Source organism: Camellia sinensis, chromosome 1 (genome assembly GCF_055761805.1).
Source record: "Camellia sinensis isolate YWXY chromosome 1, ASM5576180v1, whole genome shotgun sequence".
Lineage (NCBI taxonomy): Eukaryota > Viridiplantae > Streptophyta > Magnoliopsida > Ericales > Theaceae > Camellia > Camellia sinensis.
The window spans coordinates 18883826-18904627 of NC_138961.1; the positions used below are offsets into that span (position 1 = coordinate 18883826).

The 20802-nt window shown below is 34.8% G+C and overlaps 1 protein-coding gene across 27 annotated transcripts; it reads right to left on the reverse strand.

Moving 5' to 3' along the window:
* Nucleotides 1-9065: 9065 nt before the first annotated feature.
* LOC114294164 (riboflavin synthase) lies at nt 9066-20100 on the reverse strand. Of its 27 annotated transcripts, XR_014331255.1 has the most exons (6): nt 19870-20031; nt 17138-19569; nt 15209-16276; nt 10735-10777; nt 10261-10332; nt 9066-9341 (listed from the first exon to the last, which is right to left on the reverse strand). XR_014331255.1 is itself a non-coding variant. In XM_082872576.1 (5 exons), exon 3 carries the CDS (start codon nt 16077-16079, stop codon nt 15213-15215), a length of 867 nt encoding a protein of 288 aa, XP_082728702.1. In that variant the 5' UTR covers nt 16080-16276; nt 17138-19569; nt 19870-20031; the 3' UTR covers nt 9066-9341; nt 10735-10777; nt 15209-15212. The 27 variants fall into 27 exon arrangements, 14 of the variants coding, with proteins under 14 accessions (XP_082728702.1, XP_082728729.1, XP_082728728.1 ...); XR_014331243.1 differs by lacking the exon at nt 17138-19569 and having other exon boundaries at nt 19870-20068; XR_014331244.1 differs by lacking the exon at nt 17138-19569 and having other exon boundaries at nt 9066-9346; nt 19870-20068.
* Between the last annotated feature and the right edge of the window lie 702 nt (nt 20101-20802).

A 20802-nucleotide genomic window follows, 5' to 3' on the forward strand; every position in this document is an offset into this window, starting at 1 on the left:
TTAATAAGATTATTAATACCTCACTATTGATCTTGTGAATTAAACATGGCCTTAAAGTATTCAAAGTTAGATTTCACTTTATTACTTTTAATTATGTAACACATTAACATAAAAAAATATTTTTATTGGAGATGTTCTAACTAACTAATCATTTTTTATTACGAAACACATTAACATACAAATATATTTTTATTGAAGATGTTCTAACTAACTAATCAAAACCAAATCAATCGAAGTCCCCAACAAAACTGATTAATCAAAACCAGTTGCCTCTCCTATTCTTTTTCTTATTCTATAAATCTCTCTCTCCTTCCGTAAAATTTTTTTTTTTTTAAAAAAAAAATTTAAGCCTTCCAAGAACTGAGGCGTGGGACCTAAGTTTTCTAAAAACAATTATATAAGCATCCGTAATTGACCCAAATTCTCCAATAAATACAAAAAATTCCAAGAAGGAAAGTGATGAAACAGTCGGATTAAAGGCAAGCCACATGATTAAATTGACTTACACAATTGAGTATAATCAAATTCAATCAACATAGTGTTGGTCATTGATGACTCAGCATAACATTGTTTGGGAGATTCTTTGACAACTATGTTGAAAATTGCTCATAAATAGTTTGATTATTCAACATGTTTCACCACTATATATATATATATATATAACCCAAAACAGAGCTAAATATATATACCAAAAAAACAAACTTATCTCCTATCGACCCTTCAATCTAAACTCTAAGGTCATGTTTGTTTGTGTGGACATGAGTTTAGGATTGGACTAATAGTCCAATAAAATTATTAATCCGGTGTTTGGTTAAACAATTGAAGTACGAACTAATTATTTTAAACTTGACTATTAGTTAAGATATGATACATAATCCAACGGATCGTAGTCCTAGGACTATTAGTCATGGGAATGTTAATCCAGTCCGCCCAAACAAACATGTGTGTTTGTTTAGACAGACTGGATAAGGGGGGATTGTAATTCATCGGACTATTAGTCCTGGGATACATTGTCCCGGGACTATTTGGTTAGACTAAATTTGTATCCTATGTTTGTTTAGTCATGGGATTAAATATCTGGATTGGACTATTTTTAGTTATCCAATATTTGTTTGGGATATTATGGAGTAGGATAAATACTCAAATGATTATTTTATCCTTTTCAATTATTTACTAAGTAATAACAATATTAAACATAGCTTTAATATTTTAATTATTTTTAACTAGATTAAATAAAAATTTGTTTTATTTTATTTTTTGCACAATATTTTAATTTTTTAATTTATTATTTTCAATTAACTTAAATTTATAATTTATAATTTATATTTTTTATTTAATATATAATTTTAAATTAACGACAATAAAAAATAATTTTATTTAATATATAAATTAAATTTTCAACAACACTAAAAAAGTTTAATTTATAAAGCCATAATTTATAATTTATTATTTTTAAATAAATTTAATTTATAATTTATATTTTTATTTAATATATAATTTTAAACTAACAACACTAAAAAAATAATTTAATTTAATATGTAAATTTAATTTTTTAACAACACTAAAAAATTTAATTTATAAGGCCATAATTTATAATTTACAATTTATAATTAAATTTTTTTATTTAATATATAATTTTAAATTAACAACACTAAAAAAATAATTTATAAATGTTCAAAACACTATTTTATCATTTTCTAATTGTTTGGTAGGTAATAGCATGGACGGTAAAATGGATATTTCACAAAATAATCTCATGGGATACCAATCACATGGTTTCTATCCCACCCTCCCCCATGGGATAGGATAGTCCCATATTTGTGGGACTAATAGTCCGGGAGGACTATTAGTTCGGAGTAAAAAAAATGAAACAAACAATGGACTATTAATCCGGTGGGACTAATAGTCCAATTCCACCCCCTAATCTTTCAAAACAAACACACCCTAAACACATCCATTTTAGAACAAAACATGTCTATGGAAGGCCTCTGTGGTTCATCATCAACTCCATCAAAAACTCACCGAAAACATTATTTTATGCTACAAGAAAGCGATCTCTCAACATTTTGATCCGATAGAGGTCAGGAAAATCAGTGGATCCAAGGCTGCTGGAAATTTTCAAAGAGCTTTATATGGAAAGAAGGGAATTCTTCAAGAAAAGCTTTCCAGGGCTGCATGATGAATTCGCAAAGTTGTATGAGAAATTTGAGGGAGTTTTGTCACAGAGGCATGGTAGAAAAGCTCAAACCATGCAGAGAAGCTTGAGTTTTGGGTCCTCGCCTCGTGGTGGAGTTGAACAAGAAAAGACATCGAGACTTGAGCAATTCAAAGTTAGGACTCCACCGGTTTTGAGTGGTGGTGTTCAACAAGGTGGGCAAGGGCAAGGTGTCACACACCGATAATGCGGAAGCCTTGTCAAAGATAAGCAAGTGTGTGTGGCGCTAGTTAATTCTCTTCACTAGCCTGCCAATAAAGCTCAAAAGGTTTGCAAAGACAAGCAAACATAATATTAATTAAGTTGATGAGCCACAAGATTAGAGACAAGCCACAAAATAGCAAACAAGTTAAAATTAAAGCAAGCAACAATAGAAAAACTTTGCACAATTTAAAGGCAAATGAACTTTTTATTGATCAAAAGTAGGCATTACAATAGTTGAACAATGCACCAAAAGTGCTACAAAAGGTGTCTTACCATTGGCTAGGTTGGGGTCCTTTAAAGGCACAAGTGATTTGGTTCAACACTTGGGTACCCCTTCCTTAATATAGCTTGTTAAGCCATTTCCTAGTTGGCAAGAGGAAACATCCACTATGTTTGAGGAGTCATAATGGATTTTTAAAAAATTCTACAAGGAAAAACACCTTTAAAAAATTCATAATGGTGTTTAAGGACCTAAAACATCTTTAATACTAAAGTATTTACATAAAAACTTACAAGGCAAAAAGACAACATTTGACCCTCCAACGGCCTAAAGTTGTTGCTGGGCAGACAAGTCTGTGGCTTGCTGTGGCTGGGCTACTTCATGGCATGCCTTGGGTTGTCTTGCACCATGCCTTGGGCTTTGGCTTGCACTTGCACCAACAACTTCTTGGGCATGTTTTTGGTTCTCCAAATGGCACAAATGAGTGTGTCATCAAGGTGTTGACCCTTGGATGGGCGCACCTTGACAGTCTTCCCCACTTGAACGGTCGACATCCTCGACGACTTTGCCCAATAAGCATCAATCTCGTCTTGAAAAGCCGACAAGTCTGTCTCCCGTTCCCAGCTGATTTCTTCATCCCCAAGGCCTCTCCATTTCACCAAGTACTGCCTTTGTTTCTTCTTGGAAACCATTTTCACCCGATCGGCCAAGATAGATTCAATAGACTTTTTTCCTGCTTTAGCTATGATGGTTTGGCGTTTCAGCTCATTTCGGGTTGGATCTTCCTTGTTTGGATAATAAGGCTTCAAATAACTTACATGGAAAATCGGGTGCACTTTCAGCCAAGATGGAGCATCTATCTTGTAAGCACACTTGCCAATTCTCTTCAGAATGGTTACCGGTCCCTCATACTTGCGCACTAGCCTTTTGTCTCTTCCCCTCATGAACTTGCGTTGCTCAAAGTTGAGTTTGACAAGAACTTGATCCCCAACTCTAAACTCAAATGGCCTCCTTTTTTTATTAGCCCATTTCTTCATTTTACTTGATGCTTTTTCAAGATAGGCACGAGTAATGTCATGATTTCTCTTCCATTCCTTAACAAATTGGTAAGCCTTGGGTGCCTTTCCTTCATAAGGTCCATCCACTGTGTGGGGTAACAATGTGTTGCTGTCCATTCACTATCTCAAAAGCACTTTTTCCCATAGAGCTACTCTTTTGAGAGTTAAAGCATAACTGTGCTACATCAAGAAGTTGCACCCAATTTCGTTGATTAGCATTAACAAAGTAGCGCAAATACTCTTCGAGCATACGGTTGAAGTGTTCAGTTTGCCCATCCGTCTCCAGATGGTAACTTGATAAAGTGTTAAGTTGTAACCCAAGAAGCTTGAATAACTCTATCCAGAAGTTGCCAACGAAATGTGAATCTCGATCACTAACAATAATTTTAGGCACACCCCAATATTTAACAATATGCTTGAAGAAGAGTTGGGCAGTCTCCTCCGTTGAAACATATTTTGGGGCAGCTACAAAGGTGGCATACTTGGAGAACCGATCCACAATAGTCAAGATAGTTTCGATGTCTACCACTTTAGGCAGTCTAGTGATGAAGTCAAGTGATACACTTTCCAATGAACATTTAGGCACAGGCAAAGGTTCAAGCAAGCCTGCTTTCTTCTTATGCTCAACCTTGTTTTGCTGGCAAGTGAGACAAATGTAGACATATTCTTCCACATTATCACGCATTCGGGGCTAATAATATCCTTGCTTCACCAAGGCCAATGTTCGCTCCCAACCCGGATGTCCTGCCCAAAGTGTATCATGGCACTCCCTAAGAAGTGTCTTTCTCAAATCACCAGCCCTGGGTACAAAGATGCAGTTGCCTGTTGTCATTAGTAGTCCATCTTGCACCCAAAATTGGCGAGTCTTTCCCATTTTGACAAGGTTCATAAGATTCTCTGCCATAGGATCCTTGTCTAGATGAGCCTTGATTTTCTTCTTGATGCTGGTTGAAATGGAAATGAGTGAACATACATGATGGCACACGGCAAGCTCTGCCTACCTACTTAGTGTATCAGCAACATGGTTGGTGCCACCAATCTTGTATTCTAAGGCAAAATCAAACTCTGTCAACTTCTCTTGCCACCGTGCTTGTCGTATGCTCAGCTTGGGCTGTGTTAAGAAATGGCCAACCGCCGTGTTGTCAGTCTTTATAACAACCGTGAGCCCAAGATGTAGTGCCTCAAAGTCCTCAAACAATGCACTACTGCAAGCAACTCTTTCTCATAAGTCGGATATCTCCGTTCGGCATCATTGAGCTTCCTACTCTCATAGGCAATTGGATGACCATCCTGCAAAAGAACACCACCCAAAGCAAAATCAAATGCATCAGTTTGTATCTCAAAAGCTTTACCTAAGTCAGGTAAAGCAAGAACAGGGTCTTTAGACATAGCTTCTTTCAAGGCTTAAAAGGCTTGTTGACACTCTTTCACCCAAACATATGACTTGCTCTTCTTTAGTAACTTGGTCAATGGGGAAGCTAGTCTTGAGTAGCCTTCAATAAACTTGTAATAATAATTAGTCAACCCAAGGAATGACCGCAACTCTGAGACATTAGCAGGTGGTTTTCACTCTTGAATAGCCTTGACCTTCTCTTGGTCCATTTTGATGCATCCATGCTCAACAATGTACCCTAGGAACTTAATCCTCTCTTGGACAAAAGAACACTTCTCTAGCTTAACATAAAGCTTGTGCTCTCTCAACTTGGATAGTGCTTTCTTGAGATGTTTCACGTGCTCTTCTAAAGTAGAGCTATAAATCACAATGTTATCCATGTATACTACCACTAATTGGTCTAAGTACTCTTTGAAAAACTTCATTCATCATGGTGCAAAATGTTGCTGGGGCATTGGTCAAGCCAAATGGCATGACTAAGAACTTATAAGAGCCATAGTGAGTAACACATGTAGTTTTGGGCTCGTCTCCCTCATCAATTCTTACTTGATAGTACCCCGATCGAAGATCTAACTTTGTAAAATACCTCACTTTGCTCAATTGATCAAATGAATTAGCAATTAGGGGAAGGGGATACTTGTTCTTAATGGTCAGCTTATTGAGTGCCCGATAATCCACACATAAGTGAAGACTACCATCATGCTTTTTTTGGAATAAGACAGGTGGACCAAATAGGGCCTTCGATGGCCTAATTCCAATAACTCTGTAAGTTGCTTCCTTAATTCATTCAACTCAGAAATAGCCATTCTATATGGTGCACGAGCTAGTGGCTTTGCCCCTGGCACCAACTCAATAGCATGATCCATACCTCGGCATGGAGGCAAATCCTTAGACAACTGTTCAGGCATAACATCTACAAATTGCCTTAAGACCTTCTTGACTACGGCTAGGGCAGAAATAGATTCAAGAGCTTCATTCAACTTCAATGCGGCAACACAAGTTTGTTCACCATGCCTAATATCCCTCTTGAGTTGTATAGCTGAGACAAATCGATTACTGTTGTTAGTGGCCGTAGTAGGAATAAGACATGGCTTATCCCCCATAACACACATACTATTAGAATAAGGCATGACTACCGACTTTGAGCTTCTCAAGAAATCCAACCCAAGGATGGCTTGGAAGTCATCTATGGGTACTGCGGTGAAATCTACTTTTCCTTCCTAAGTGCTGACTTTCAAATGAACAGATTTTGCAACCCCATAGATGGGTTGCACCACCGAGTTAACCGCCTTGATATGACTGCCATCCTTCTCTAAAGATAGCCCAAATCTTTCAACTTCGATCCCTGTAACAAAGTTGTGGGTGGCCCTTGTGTCAATCAAAGCACGAATGGACTTCCCATTGAGTTTTATATCCACAAACATCAAACCTTTGTTGGATGACTTGCTCTTAATCAACTTGCCTGATGATTCCCCACTATACATGGGTTTCTTCCCTTTGCCTGCATCTTTAGACTCCACAAGTTGTTTAGGATCTGAATGCTTTCCCACTTTGCCACTCTTGGCATTCTTCTTAGGCCTCCTTATAAAAGCCTTCTTCTCCATGGCATTCATCATATGAAAGGCTCCTACTCTAGACCCTTAAAACCCTTACCACTTTGCCTAGACTGCACATCTTTTTCCTTGCTATCATCGTCACTTGGTTGAGAGACATGGTTAGTCATCGCTGCTAAAGCATTCAAGGCATGCTTTTGTGGACATTCAGATAACCGATGTGGCCCATTGCATAAGAAACAAGAGATACGGCCCTTTGCTTTGCTTGTAGAGAACTGTTGAGGGGCTTTTGCCTTGTCACCATAGCTCTTCTGTTACCCGAATGGGTTTTGGATGTAGAAGTGTTGGCTCCCCCACTCTTAGGTTTGCCATAGCCTTAAGACTTTCCACCTCCCCTACTCTTGTGCGGGGAACCACTATCCCATTGCTTAGGTTCGGCGTAGTCCGCAAAGCACTCAGTTGCTGCTTGTGCATGGGCTAAATCTTGCACTCTTTGCCTTTGAAGTTCAACTCTGGCCCATGGCTTCAATCCCTTAAGAAAAAAGAAAAGCTTGTCTTTCTCTGACATGTCTTTGATGTCTAGCATAAGCCTAGAGAATTGTTTCACATAATCTCTTATAGTGCCGGTGTGCTTGAGATCCCGCAAAGCACGCCGGTCATTATACTCAACATTTTCAAGGAAGAACTGGAGCTTAAGTTCATGCTTAAGTTGCTCCCAAGTCTCAATTGTGCATAAGTCGCGTTGCATCTCATCATGTTTAGTCCGCCACCACAACTTGGCATCACCGGACAAATATATTGTGGCTATAAAAATCCTTGTCTCCTCAGCTTCAGTTTTCACAACTTTGATATATTGCTCCATGTTGAAGAGAAAGTTGTCTATCTCCTTGGCATCTTGGGCGCCACCGTAGGCACGGACTCGGGCACACGCACCCTAGGGAATTCCATGCCACTACCAGGTGCGTTGCCAAAGGCACGAGTAAGAACACCAACTCGGCCACTAAGATCTTCAATCTCTAGCTTGAGTTCAGTGACAACATCCTCCCAATCTTGCCATTGAGTGAGGCCATAAGTTTGTTTAAGATCATGAATCCGTTGCTCAAGGTTGGCTAATGAAGCTGCCAAGGCATCCATATTGTCCATACGCTGCTCTAAGAGCTCAATTCTCTCCCTTTGCATGGGTTGACGATTGCCAAAGTATCCATTTAGAAAGCCAATAATAGAGAAAGCCAAATAGACTGGGCTCTGATACCAACTGTCGCACACCGGCAATGCGGAAGCCTTGTCAAAGATATGCAAGTGTGTGTGGCGCTAGTTAACTCTCTTCACTAGCCCGCTAATAAAGCTTAAAAGGTTTGCAAAGACAAGCAAACACAATATTAGTTAAGTTGATGAGCCACAAGATTGGAGACGAGCCACAAAATAACAAACAACAAGCTAAAATTAAAGCAAGTAATAATGAAAAAGCTTTGCACAATTTAAAGGCGAAATGAACTTTTCATTGATCAAAAGTAAGCATTAAAATAGTTGAACAATACACCAAAAATGCTACAAAAGGTGTCTTACCATTGGCTAGGTTGGGGTACTTTAAACGCACAAGTGGTTTGGTTCAACACTGGGATACCCCCTCCCTAATATAGTTTGTCAAGCCATTTCCTAGTTGGCAAAAGGAAACATCCATTATATTTGAGGAGTCATAATGAATTTTTAAAAAAAATTACAAAAAGATAAAAATTACAATACTGCACCCGAAACACCTTTAATACTAAGGTATTTACATAAAAAATTACAAAGCAAAAAGACAACATTTGACCCTCCAAAAGTTGGCCTAAAGTTGCTGCTGGGCAGGCAAGTCTGTGGCCTCACTACAAAAAATTTCACTTTTAGCAGTGGCCAAAATTGTCGCTAAAAGCAGAAAAAAGCGTCGCTAAAAATTAGAAAACCTTTACCCGCGGTTGAAATAGTGACAGCCAAACCGCCGCAATAGCCCCGTCGGCATATCCTTATAGTGACGTTGTCCTCAAACGCTGGTATAGTTATTTTTATTGCGACGGTCGATGTAGTGACAGTTATAAATGTCGCTATATCTTAAATTTACCCATTACTCGCTAACTTTATAGCGACAGGTCGATTGCTTGTATATCCTTCACTTTTGCGACATTTTGTGAACTGCTGCTATATTTTGACTCTATTCCATCAGTTTTACACTGTCGCTATAGCCATAGAATTCTTTTTGAATTTTATTTGCAGCAACAGTTATTAGCCGCGGTTGTAGGCTACGTTTACTATTCAATTACCAATAATATATAACTTAAAATTTTTAATGATTTGCTAACCATTAATGGTTGTCTCTCACTTATCCCTACTCATATTATATATCTATAAAAACACTTTTTTATTCTAATAGCTCAATATTCAATAATTGTAAAAGGTAAAAGAGTCTGCATTTTCATAATTCCAAAATATACAAAACACCATAATTAAAAGGTTCATTACATAAGCTTGTAATGCAAAATAGATTCAATATTTCTAGCAAACTAATAGGCCACGCCATAATCTAAAAGGTATATATAAACTTGTCACATTACAATAGTACTCAAAAGTATTACTCATGACGCCATTTTATAAAGACCTCCATAAAAAATGTTCAAATCGAGAAATGACATCCATTGTTTGATGCTTCATATTGTCTTCTTTCCTGCACTGCAATAAAAATGATTGAATGAGCATAAGTATCATTTTCAATTTCAAAATCTATAAAGAAAATTTAGACTACAAATAGTTCTTGACAAGTCTTATTTTTTTGGTAAGTATGTGGTTTACATATCAAAACTTGCATATTGTAAATAATAAATAAATAAATAAATTCAATGGCCAAAAATAAAAAGCAACTCCAATTAAACTATTAGCAATTTGATCAATATAATGTCTACAAATTACTTTCTAAAAAAAAGACACAACAACAACAACAACAATAGCAAGAGATCAAACAGGGTTGAGCAATCAGAAAATTAACAATTGAATTAGCTAAGAGGGTTTTTCAATAACAATCGAACAACAGTAGGCTCCATTTGTGTCCAATTAAATAATAAAAAAAAACAACATTAAAAAAGCATCTAAAATCCAACTTAAAAAAAATAGAGACTATTTGAGTTTTTAAAGCTGAAAACCCAAAAAGAAGAACGAAACAGTTATGTTAGGAACTTGATAAAACATGTTGGTTAGCATGCAAATAAGCTTGCTGCCAACAAGTTCCGCCCAAGAATTTCTCCTGCCAACCTCTAGAAGAACCTTACCCACCTTCAGGTAGATGAAAAAAAAAGAAAGTTAAACCCAAAACTCAATGGAGATGTTGATGTACATGAAGTTCAATAGAAGCATAGAACAAAAAAATTTACTGACTATGTAGAAACTATTGCACAATACAAAACAAACAAGCTCAAACAATGATAAATAGTCAATAAAAATACATGATTAGAAACTGTAGCAGATTCTCATTAGCATCACTAAAGGGAGATCAGTTGTGGCAGTATAATGGTAAAATATCAAACTTGTCCTCATTCTTTATTTCACTTTTCTTAAGATTTCATTAAGAAAACATAAAAAACAATCATTACCTGAATATAAGTCAACTAAATTCCCTGAATTGTCAAAATCAAAAACTTTGTTCAGGTTCAAATTCCTAAAGGCTGCAATTAAAACAAAAGTCTGATGACAAGCCACCCCCCATGCTCAAATGTGGCTAATAATAGAGATCGCAACAGCAAGTAGGAAAACCAAGCAAGCATTTTCAGTTGTATAAAACTACATTAAAAATATTTGATAAGCTACTCATATAAAACCTTTTGTTCCATCATTTATCTAAAAATGGGCATCTGTGTGATACACAAGCTTGTAGCATCCATCAACAGCCAAAAACATGAATAAATTATTAAATAATAATAATTTTTATTTATGTTTTCAATAGTTGGCACCTAGAGTAAACATCATCAAAAGTGATTTCTCATCAATTTGAAGCTCCTCATAATAAAGAACACACAAAATTGTACTTGCACAGAAAATACAATACTGAGCAGGGGAAAATGAATTACCCTTATGTCAAGTCCTTCTAGCTTCTTCCTCCGGATTTTGCCTCTATCACAGACAAAATAAACAGTTTAGGGCTGAAGCCCAGACAGATTATTCCTTCTCTTGTATCTATGATATAACAAAATGGCAAAGAAGACTTAACAATGATACATGAAGTACTAAAAAGACAGTAACCAATTAATGATAGTTATATGGGTCAAGGTGACCAATCCACAACCAATTCAAAGTTTAGACTACATTCAACCTAAAACAATCTGGAAAAGGTTCAGAGTCCATCACAAAAATAACTTGGAAGAAATTAAATACAATGTTAGTGCCAATTCAACATCAGTCAAGAAGTCACTTTAGCTTCTCTACCTGAACTACAACTTGTACAAAATAAAATTAGCAGAAGAAAATGAAATAAAGAAAAGGAATTATCCTCGACCCCTGTAATGTATGAAGAATTCTTATGTAACAAAGAAAAAGATTGGAAAGTAGCAAAGAAACTTTTGGTGACCATTATTTTTAAAAGCTTTAACAAGCCAATTTTAATACAAAATATGATAATCAGTGGTACATTACGTCACTGTTACTATTAGATCCCACAACAACACTAAAACCGTGAATGCTCAACGGCCATTATTAAGGTGGTTTGCAAATGATGTGTGTGTTTGTGTCACCATCTTCAATCATAATCCCTGATAGACACACATATCTACGTAGCATACACAGAGAATGGGACACAAACATGACACAACACAAACACAAGGACACAATAAATTCCAGAAAACTTGCATCTTTGCTTATTTATCTCATGGTGTAATGCATGAACACTTTCATAAACAAGAAGCAATGACAATAAAAAGAGGCAACAATTTTCTATAATTACATTATTAAGCCAACAAAACATTACAAACTGCATTAAATTCATAGACAACAATTTTCTCAACCAAAAAAACAAAAAAAGAAAAAAAAAAAAAAAGAGAGAGAGAAGCAGAACAAACCAATAAACAAAAAGATAGGCACTATTATTCCATTGTGGCATTTTATCAAACACCTAGCATACATAATGATTCCACAAGCATGGGATTTTATTGTGTCGCATCAACAACAATCCATTCACTTCACTAATTATATTGGTTAAAATATGAATATTATAGATGATCAAATATATATATATGTGTGTGTGTGTGTGTATATCATAATCAAAATATAGAACGTGTTAATCAATCTATTTCCTAAATTATTTTCCCAAATCAAAATCATTCAAGATGTTCATGAAATCCTTCAAAGTAGAGAAGTTTTGGAGATATTAGAAGCAATGAATGGAATGGCAAGTCTCATCTTAACAATGAATTACATTGACCCAAACTTGTCCGAAGACAGTAAGGGAAAAAGAAAAACCAAGACAGTAGAAGAAAGAGAGAACGGAAGGGAGAGAAACCGAGAGACCAGAAGAAAGAGAGTGATAGAGAAAGACAAACAGAGACAGCAAACTGACCTTGAAATCACAGTGATGTTATAGCTTGACGTCGTCAATACGCTGCGGGGGAGGATGAACGAATGCTCTGATATTTCGCAAAAGAAGTATTGATAAACTAGGGCACAAATTGTGAGTTGAACGGTTTTTTTGTTTGGACTGAAATTCTGATATGTTATTCACCCACAAATTCTAATATGTTATTCCGCGCAAAATCAGATTTGTTTTGGCGGGCCTTTTTATTTTTCTTGGCTTTTTGTAACGGTTGCGTACAAACCGCTACTATAAAAAAATTTATGGCAGCGTTTCAAGAAAAAAATGTTACTAAAAATTTTATTTTTAGTTGTGTGGTCAATAACCGTTACAATAGCCTATTTATAGCAGCATTTTTCAGACCGTTGCAATAAAAAACGCTGCTAAAGCTTGATTTTCTTGTAGTGCCTGTTGTGGCTGGGCTGCTTCATGGCATGCCTTGGGCTGTCTTGCACTATGCCTTGAGCCTTGGCTTGCACTTGCACCAACAACTTCTTTAAACATGTTTTTAGCTCTCCAAAGAGCACAAATAAGTGTGACGTCAATGTGTTGACTCTTGGATAAACGCACCTTGACACAAGGCCAAGGGGATACTTCCAAGTCCATTGCTTTCAAATGAAAGCTTTGACTTGAAGAAACAAAAAGACCCAAGAACACAATACTATACTATGTACAATAATGGTGAAAATGTATAATATATATTTGACTGTATTGTTTATTCATTCATTATTTTATCATGGATTTTTTTTCCATAGAGAAGTAAATAAAATTGAACCCCACGTAAAAGGAATACAACACTTCTAACACTGTAATCTGTGAATTTGTACAAATAGAATTCTGCGTAAATATTGCTTTCCTGGTTTATTAATGTCATTTTTGTATTTCATAATGCTTTTCCCCCCCTTGATCTCTTCTTTACTTGGTATGTGGTCAAGATTTATTCTCATTCATCCATACACCAAAAAAATCTGATATTGATTTTTGTGTATAAATGTGGGCCAACTTTTGGTAATGATTAAACGAGAGGAATTTGTTACAAAAATAAAAAATAGAATACTAGACCAAACTATTGATGGATCAAAAGGTGAGGGAACCATTAACATTTGAACCATAGCTTTAGGGTGTGGCTTCATAATCACAAGTTCACCATTTTTTCAGTTGGAGAAGGTAAAAGGATGGATAATAATCATGATTAACAATAATCATTGATTTATGTACTGATTTGACTCAGAATTAAGATAATGCGATTAGTGGAAACCAAAAGATGCCATCGCAACTAAAGTATCCAGGCTTAATTATTGTTATCCAGACAATTAACCATGATAATTTTTTTATTAAACCATACGAAAATTCTTTGTGATTATCAGAAGTGCCGGGTACATCAATGTTTTTTTTACTACTTCCATTATATCACTTTATGTCTCCTCATTTAACATAATAGCCTTTAAATCAATGGCACAAACAATAGTTGAACTACTAAATATGGATATAAATATGGATTCTTATATAGCAGGCATCACTGTTTGTTTCCATGATGTTTTTGTGAGGGTGACAACCACTTAATGTCCCATTGAGATATTTATAAATGAAGGGCCCTACTACCGTTCAATGAGCATTCAAATTAAATAAAGTTTTAAAAAAAAATTTAATAAAATTCTTACACATGCCAATATTAATCACAGCATATCCTATAAATTAAAACCTGTTACATATTATAATAGAAGCAACTTGCCCTAATCCTTATTTTCTCTAAACCAAAAGTCATTGTCAATAACAAATCACTGTCATCACCCATAATAAATTGCAACTACAGTTATCAATATGTCAATGATAAGTTTTTGGAACCTCAACCTCTCTCTTTCAAATGCTATGATATTGTGAATCTAGCATAGTAGCAGACCTTGTTTATCCTTCTTTTTGTTATCAACTTTGGTAGAAGACTTGGAGGTTGTTCACTAATCTAATCCCATCACATACTTAAATTGAAAATTTGTCAAGGAATCTTCTATGAAGTATACATTTGATAGTGCACATCACCTAACAGTTGAAACTCAAATTAAAAAGTCATAATTTAGATTAGATTAATTAGCTAACTACTGAATCTTGAGTATGCTCCATTGAAGGTGATTTTTTTGGAAAAAAAAATGAAATATTTAGTGTAAAGTCTATCTACATGAACTTATACAATGAAGTCCTAGCATAACGGCTGATGTCACACACGGAAAATTGTTTGGAAGCTTAATCATTTTTTTTAATGGTCGTGATGGTTTTACCCTTAAATTTAAATTTTAATCAAAAGAATTAAGGGGCAAGAAAGGATAGACAAACCTGTCTAACTACATCCTGCACAAGAGAAAGAGCAAAACCCACTAGAGAAAAAAAAAACACAAAACACAAAACACAAAACAAAACAAAAAAATAAATATAATTGAAGAACATTAAAAAAAACACACAAAAAGGTGAAATCTAACTTCTCTATATCATGTAATTAATCCTTAACAAACTGCAAGTCTCCAGAAAGGCCTTTCAGGAGGCAGTCAAGCAAAAGTCTCTGATGGGATTTTGGGAACAGAAATTAGAATTGGACTGTTACTACTTAAAAAGAAAGAAGGTTGTTAGAAAACCATATCCAGCTCTAGAGACTGACAAATACTAGGAAACCAAGGATGAGGTTGTAAATCCTTACCCATTTCCTTTTCTTTTCTTTTTTTTCTTTCTTTTTTTTCATTTTTTTGTTTCTTTCTATCTAATGTTTTCCTCTTCTAAAGCTAAGTCTAACTAGTGCAAGTCCACAAACATCACACAAATGCCATAAATATCAACATCACCAAATTCAAATTCATATTGAAATATCTAATAGTAATCAACACTTCAAAATTTCAATTCGTGTTCATATCACCTTGTGAAGCACATTGATCATCCATAACATTGAACCGAAATGCCACATTAAGTTGAAAAAGCATAAATAAATCTTGTGATACCTTTTCATTTGATGGCATTGACAACCCCATTATTGAGAAGCCGCTCCACATACTTGCCAAGAATGTCTACCTCCAAGTTCACCTTCTGCCCAACTTTCTTCAATGGAATCACCACATTCTGCTGAGTGTAAGCCACTAGCATGAAATTAAAACACTCCTCTTCATCAAACACCTTCACAACAGTCAGACTAGTCCCATCCACAGCTATGAACCCTTTTGGCACAATATACTTCAACAACTCCGGTGTTGTCTTCACCTTCACCCACAACGAATCGCCTTCCGGCTCAGTGGACACAATTTCACCTGTCCCATCAACATGGCCTTGAACGAAATGCCCTCCCATTCGGGTTGATGGTTTCAATGCTCTCTCCAAATTGACCAATGAGCCCATTTGGAGCTCAATCAGCGACGTTTTTCTGAGTGTTTCAGGCGATAATCCGACAGTGAATTCAAATAATTGAGTGTCGAAATGGGTGACTGTAAGACAGGTACCATTGATGGAGATGCTATCACCAAGGTTGACGTCTTCAAGGACAGTCTTCGCATGGATTGTCATGGTGAATCCGCCGTCATCGTCGGAACCCAGCTGCTTGACCTCGCCTATTTCTTCCACAATGCCAGTAAAGAGGGAACGAATCGGACTGTGGTGGCACTTGAATTGGGATTTGGATTTGGGGTTGCCAATGCGGAAGAGGAGCCGGGGAGGTGGAGGTTTGAGATTGAGGGTGTAGCGGAGGTGGGAATTGGGAGGAGTTTTAAGGAGGTGGGAATTGGGAGGAGTTTTAAGGAGGTTGAAGACTCTAGCTTTTGGAAGGGAGGGCTTTAGGGATTTGGAAAATGAAGTGGGCGTGGAAGAGATGGCCATATTCATTTACTTAGTTGGAAATTTTCAGATTCCTCGAGTGGGAAAGTTATTGTGACTAGATTTGAGAATCAAATGATAAAAAAAATTGGAAAACAAAGAAGATCAGCAGTCCTGCAAAAGCTCCTTCTAGACCATTTAGTAGTTTGAAGTTTGGCTCAAAGTTGAACATTCGGCGTCCAAATGGGATATTGAAATGGTGCCTGCTATATATATAATACATATGCAAATGTGAGTTCATATTTTTCTTTTCTACATTCCTCATCTCATCCAATTTTTGAACTTAAAATCCTTAATACTCGTTTCAAACAAGCAGCTTCAAAGACATGACGGCATACAACAAAATATTTATTAAAAAGACATTTTGTTAATGTCTGATCCGATAGGGAATGACTCTACGACTCATGGATTGTGCAACTTTTTTAAACCAAAAAATCATTGGTTTAATTCAAGTAGCACCCAAATTGTGACATGTTGAAGACACTGATAAGTTTGCAGGGTATTTCTTACTAAGAGCTTTGGCCATTCAAAAATCCATAGAAAAACTTCCATCCCGTTCTGTGGCGAAAATGAAAGCATAGGCTTTAAGCATCACTAATTGGAAGAGAACATACAACAATATATCAGATTCCTAATTTTTTGACATCAACTGATATAGTTGATGTGTAGCCAAATACAACGTGTTGAAACACTATTAACAAAATATCATCAAACTTCCAAGATCTGGAACGCAAATATGATCGAACTTCTAAAATCTGAAATTCGAATGGAATCTAACTTCAAAATTTATAAAGTTGATTAATCGTTTAAGCCTATTGAACTGATGAGGAATCAAATTCCCAATTCTGTCTAGTCTACAACTCTGAATCTACATTGAAACATTTAGAACCCTCGAATTCCTAAACTCCATAAGGTGAATCATTAAAACCACAAGAACAAGAACATGAATACACTCAAACCAAACAAAATGAGCTAAAAACGAAACAAAATTGATTAGTTTTGAAGATTGAGAGACCAAAAATTAATTTTTTGGAATTGAAAGAGCAATTTGAGATTTGCGAACTGACCTTCATTTTGTGAAGAATTTATTTTCTGATCGTGTTGTCCTTCGTCGCACCAACAAGAGAGAGAGAGAGAGAGAGAGAGAGACTGCATATACAGATGATCTGGAGTCCAGATCGTCTCCTTGACTTCTCTCCGGTGCTCCTTACGGGGGATGGCCCAAATTGTGCTACGTCCCCGACTTAAAAATGAACGGCTGAGATCTGCTTCATTTAAAATTCCCTCTCTCCACTTTCGTCTCTCTCTCTTCCACTGCTTTCTGCTCTTTTTTTTCTCTCTTATTTTACAAGATTTGGGTATATACATTTATATGTATATATATATATATATGTATGTGTGTTTAAAATTGTATGTTTGTTGTGTTATGGGTTTGGATTGTGATTTGTGTTTGGTTATTTCCACTTCCCTCTTTTTGGATTTTTTTTAGTTATTTTTTGGTCGACCCTCTCTTTGGATTTCAATGCCATTGATTGCAGATTTGTTCTTCTTTTTTTCCCTAAAAAAGTTGAATGGATCTAGATGAGAGTATTTTGGTATTTTTGATGGATTTATGATTACTTTTGTTGGGTTAATTCACATAAATCCTTTTGAACTCTTGATTTTTTTTGGTTGGGTTATGATTTTTGGTTTTAGTTTTTTTTGAATGCTGAGTTCAATCTTTTGTATTGACTATTTTGATACTCCAGTTCAGTTTTAGAAAAAAAATTGAACATAACACGAAATAGAAAAAAATACAAATCCAAAACACATAGAACAGTGGTTTTTTTGTATTTTAAAACACACATAAACAAACCAAATTTAAAAATAAAAATGAATTTATACACAAAAACAAACAAAAACTTAAAAAAGTGAAACACGAAAAATCCCAAACCAAATTGTACACATTTTAGGCTTCACAATTTTTAGGAAAAAAATTAAATATAAATATACAGAAGCACACAAAATAAAAAAAGTATAAATCCAAGACACTTACAACACTCATAGTCAAATAGATTTGATAGATATAAAGAAAAATAAATAATAACATTGAATTTGATATGCACAAAAAATAATTAACAATTTAAAAATAAAATCACAGCAATTAAATGCACTCATATACCAATTTTTACTAAAACTCCACACGTTGGTCAAATTGAAACGTAGAATCTTAAAAAAATTGAGTTCAAAAAATAGGGAAAACAAACAAAGTGAAACAGGGAAAGAAACATACAAAATAGAAACAAACCAAAAATTAACAAAGTGAAATAGGGAACTAAATAAATAAATTGCACCAACTCCCATTTATAAGATTGAATAGAAAAATATAAAAGCATACCAAATAGGAAATAGAAACCCAAGAAATCTCTCTGTACAAACCCAGCATTTTCTATAAAATGTGATTGTGAATCCATCTGGAACCTAGGGTCTTGTAACCCATCTCCACATCATCAAAGGGCATTTACAACCAATCACATATTTGTAGGGACACTTTCGAAAGAGACTCTGCCTAGCATCCATCAAAACAGATGCAGTTTCATGAAAAGCATGTTTTTTTAGAACTTTTCGGTGAAGATGTTGATACTAATTTAACTGCACAGCAGTTTGGAGACGTGGGGAGTAACTGATTCAGAACTTTTCAACAATAAGGAGACGTGGAGAGTGGAAAGTGAGAAAGTGAAATTGAATGTTTTAATTTATCATTTTATCCCTAATTAAAACTGATGTAAGTGTAAAAAGTTAAGGACATTTTAGGGAAAATTGGAAAAAAAATTTGAGAAGTGGCTTCATGACACCAAAATTGGTGTTGGCTTTTAATAATAGAATAGATATGATTTATAACCCATTTGTAGTTGGTTTAATAATTCAAAATTGATAATCTAAAACATTTTTTCGTATATTTTTTGTCAGATAAATTTTTAATTAATAATTCAAAAATTTTGTCAAAAAATTGAAACTAAACACACTGATTACCTCTTTATTTTTTCTATATATCTTTTACGCAATTGAATTTATTTATTTTTTCTATATATGTTTTACACAATTGAATTTATTATTAGTATTATTTTAAAAGGAATATAATAATAATAATAATAATAATAATAATAATAAAGCATTAGGTAGTTGATTAAGGAAGAAAGTGAAAAACGTGGGATCTATTTTTTTTTTTTTCCAAATTACTTAAATTCCACGTGGCAGCATATGGTAGAGGCTTCAATAGACCAAATTCAAGCCTCACTTCTAAGCTAGGCTTCATGACACCAAAGTTGGTGTTGGCTTTTAATAATAGAATAGCTAGATGTAACATTAATCACTCTCATCACTTGGACCTCACTGGAGTCCCTATCTCATTTTATATATTCTATTGCATATATATAAATATATTGATATGTGTGTGTGTTATGAGTTTCAGACAAAACCCACCTCAATTTCCAGGTGTATTTGGACACACTTTTCTTCCCTACAAAAGGTTGGACCAGCTGTTATAGATGTTGAAAACTCATTTATATATATCTAATACAAACAATATGTTTGTGTCATCTTAATCAGAAGATTTTGCATCATGTTGATATACCAAATGAAGAACATAGTGATAAGAAAATGAGCATATCTGTATTTCTACATGATTAATTTAAGCCGAAGCCCTAATTACTGGGAAAAAAATTAAAAAAAAAAAAAAAAACACAGAACACAGAACACACTCACAGAAAAGGTTGAGAAGAGAAGATCCATCAAAGAGAAGAAGAGAAGAGAAGAAAACCTTCGAATCTATGCTTCGATCGCTGCTCGCCGCCACTGTCACCGATCGCCGATCGTCGCTAGCCACCACAGTCGCCGATCGCCGCTCGTCGCTCGCGAGAGAGAGAGAGAGAGACAGTCTTGTCGAAGAACTAGGGCTACTAACAAAATTATGTCACTGTGTGGAAAAATTATTTGTTGGTTCGGGACCCTATGTAATCGTAGTCTCATTAGATTGTGTATTATTTACTTCGTCAATATTACATTAATTCGTATCAATTTATGCCGTTTAATCTACTATTAATGTATTAAATTTTAAAATTTATAATTTATTTTCGAAATCATTTCACTCTGTTATAATTAATACATATATATTTTTTAATATCTGATAAAATATCAAACTAAAAATGAATATTAGAGAAATTTAGCCTTGGTTTGGTAAACATATTTGGACTAAATAAGCACATAAGGACAAAAAAAAAATCACAAAATGACAAACACACTTAACTTTTGATGCAAAATTACCAAATTAACCCATATACAAACAAAAAGTCAAAAAAGTATCATTTCCAAGTGAAGGGCAATTTTGTCATTCCAATGCAAAAAAGCCAAACAAGAAAACAAACGAACAAAAAAGTCCCAGGCTAAAAAAACTAAAAAGTCAAGTTTGCCAAACGACACCTTAATATGTAAAATTTATTACAAATTAGTAGTTATATGTATGAAAAATAGTATGTAAAATTAATTTATATTATATATATATATATAATATTATAGAAATTAATATTATATATTATGCAAATACTTGATAATTTATTAGAATATTCTTTAATCCGCTAATCCATCCAAACTCGCTTAAATCGCTATTTGTCAATTTGTCAATCCGTCATATTCGATTTATAATTTTACTCTTAAACTACTTGAACTATACTCTTACAAATCACAAACCATCATA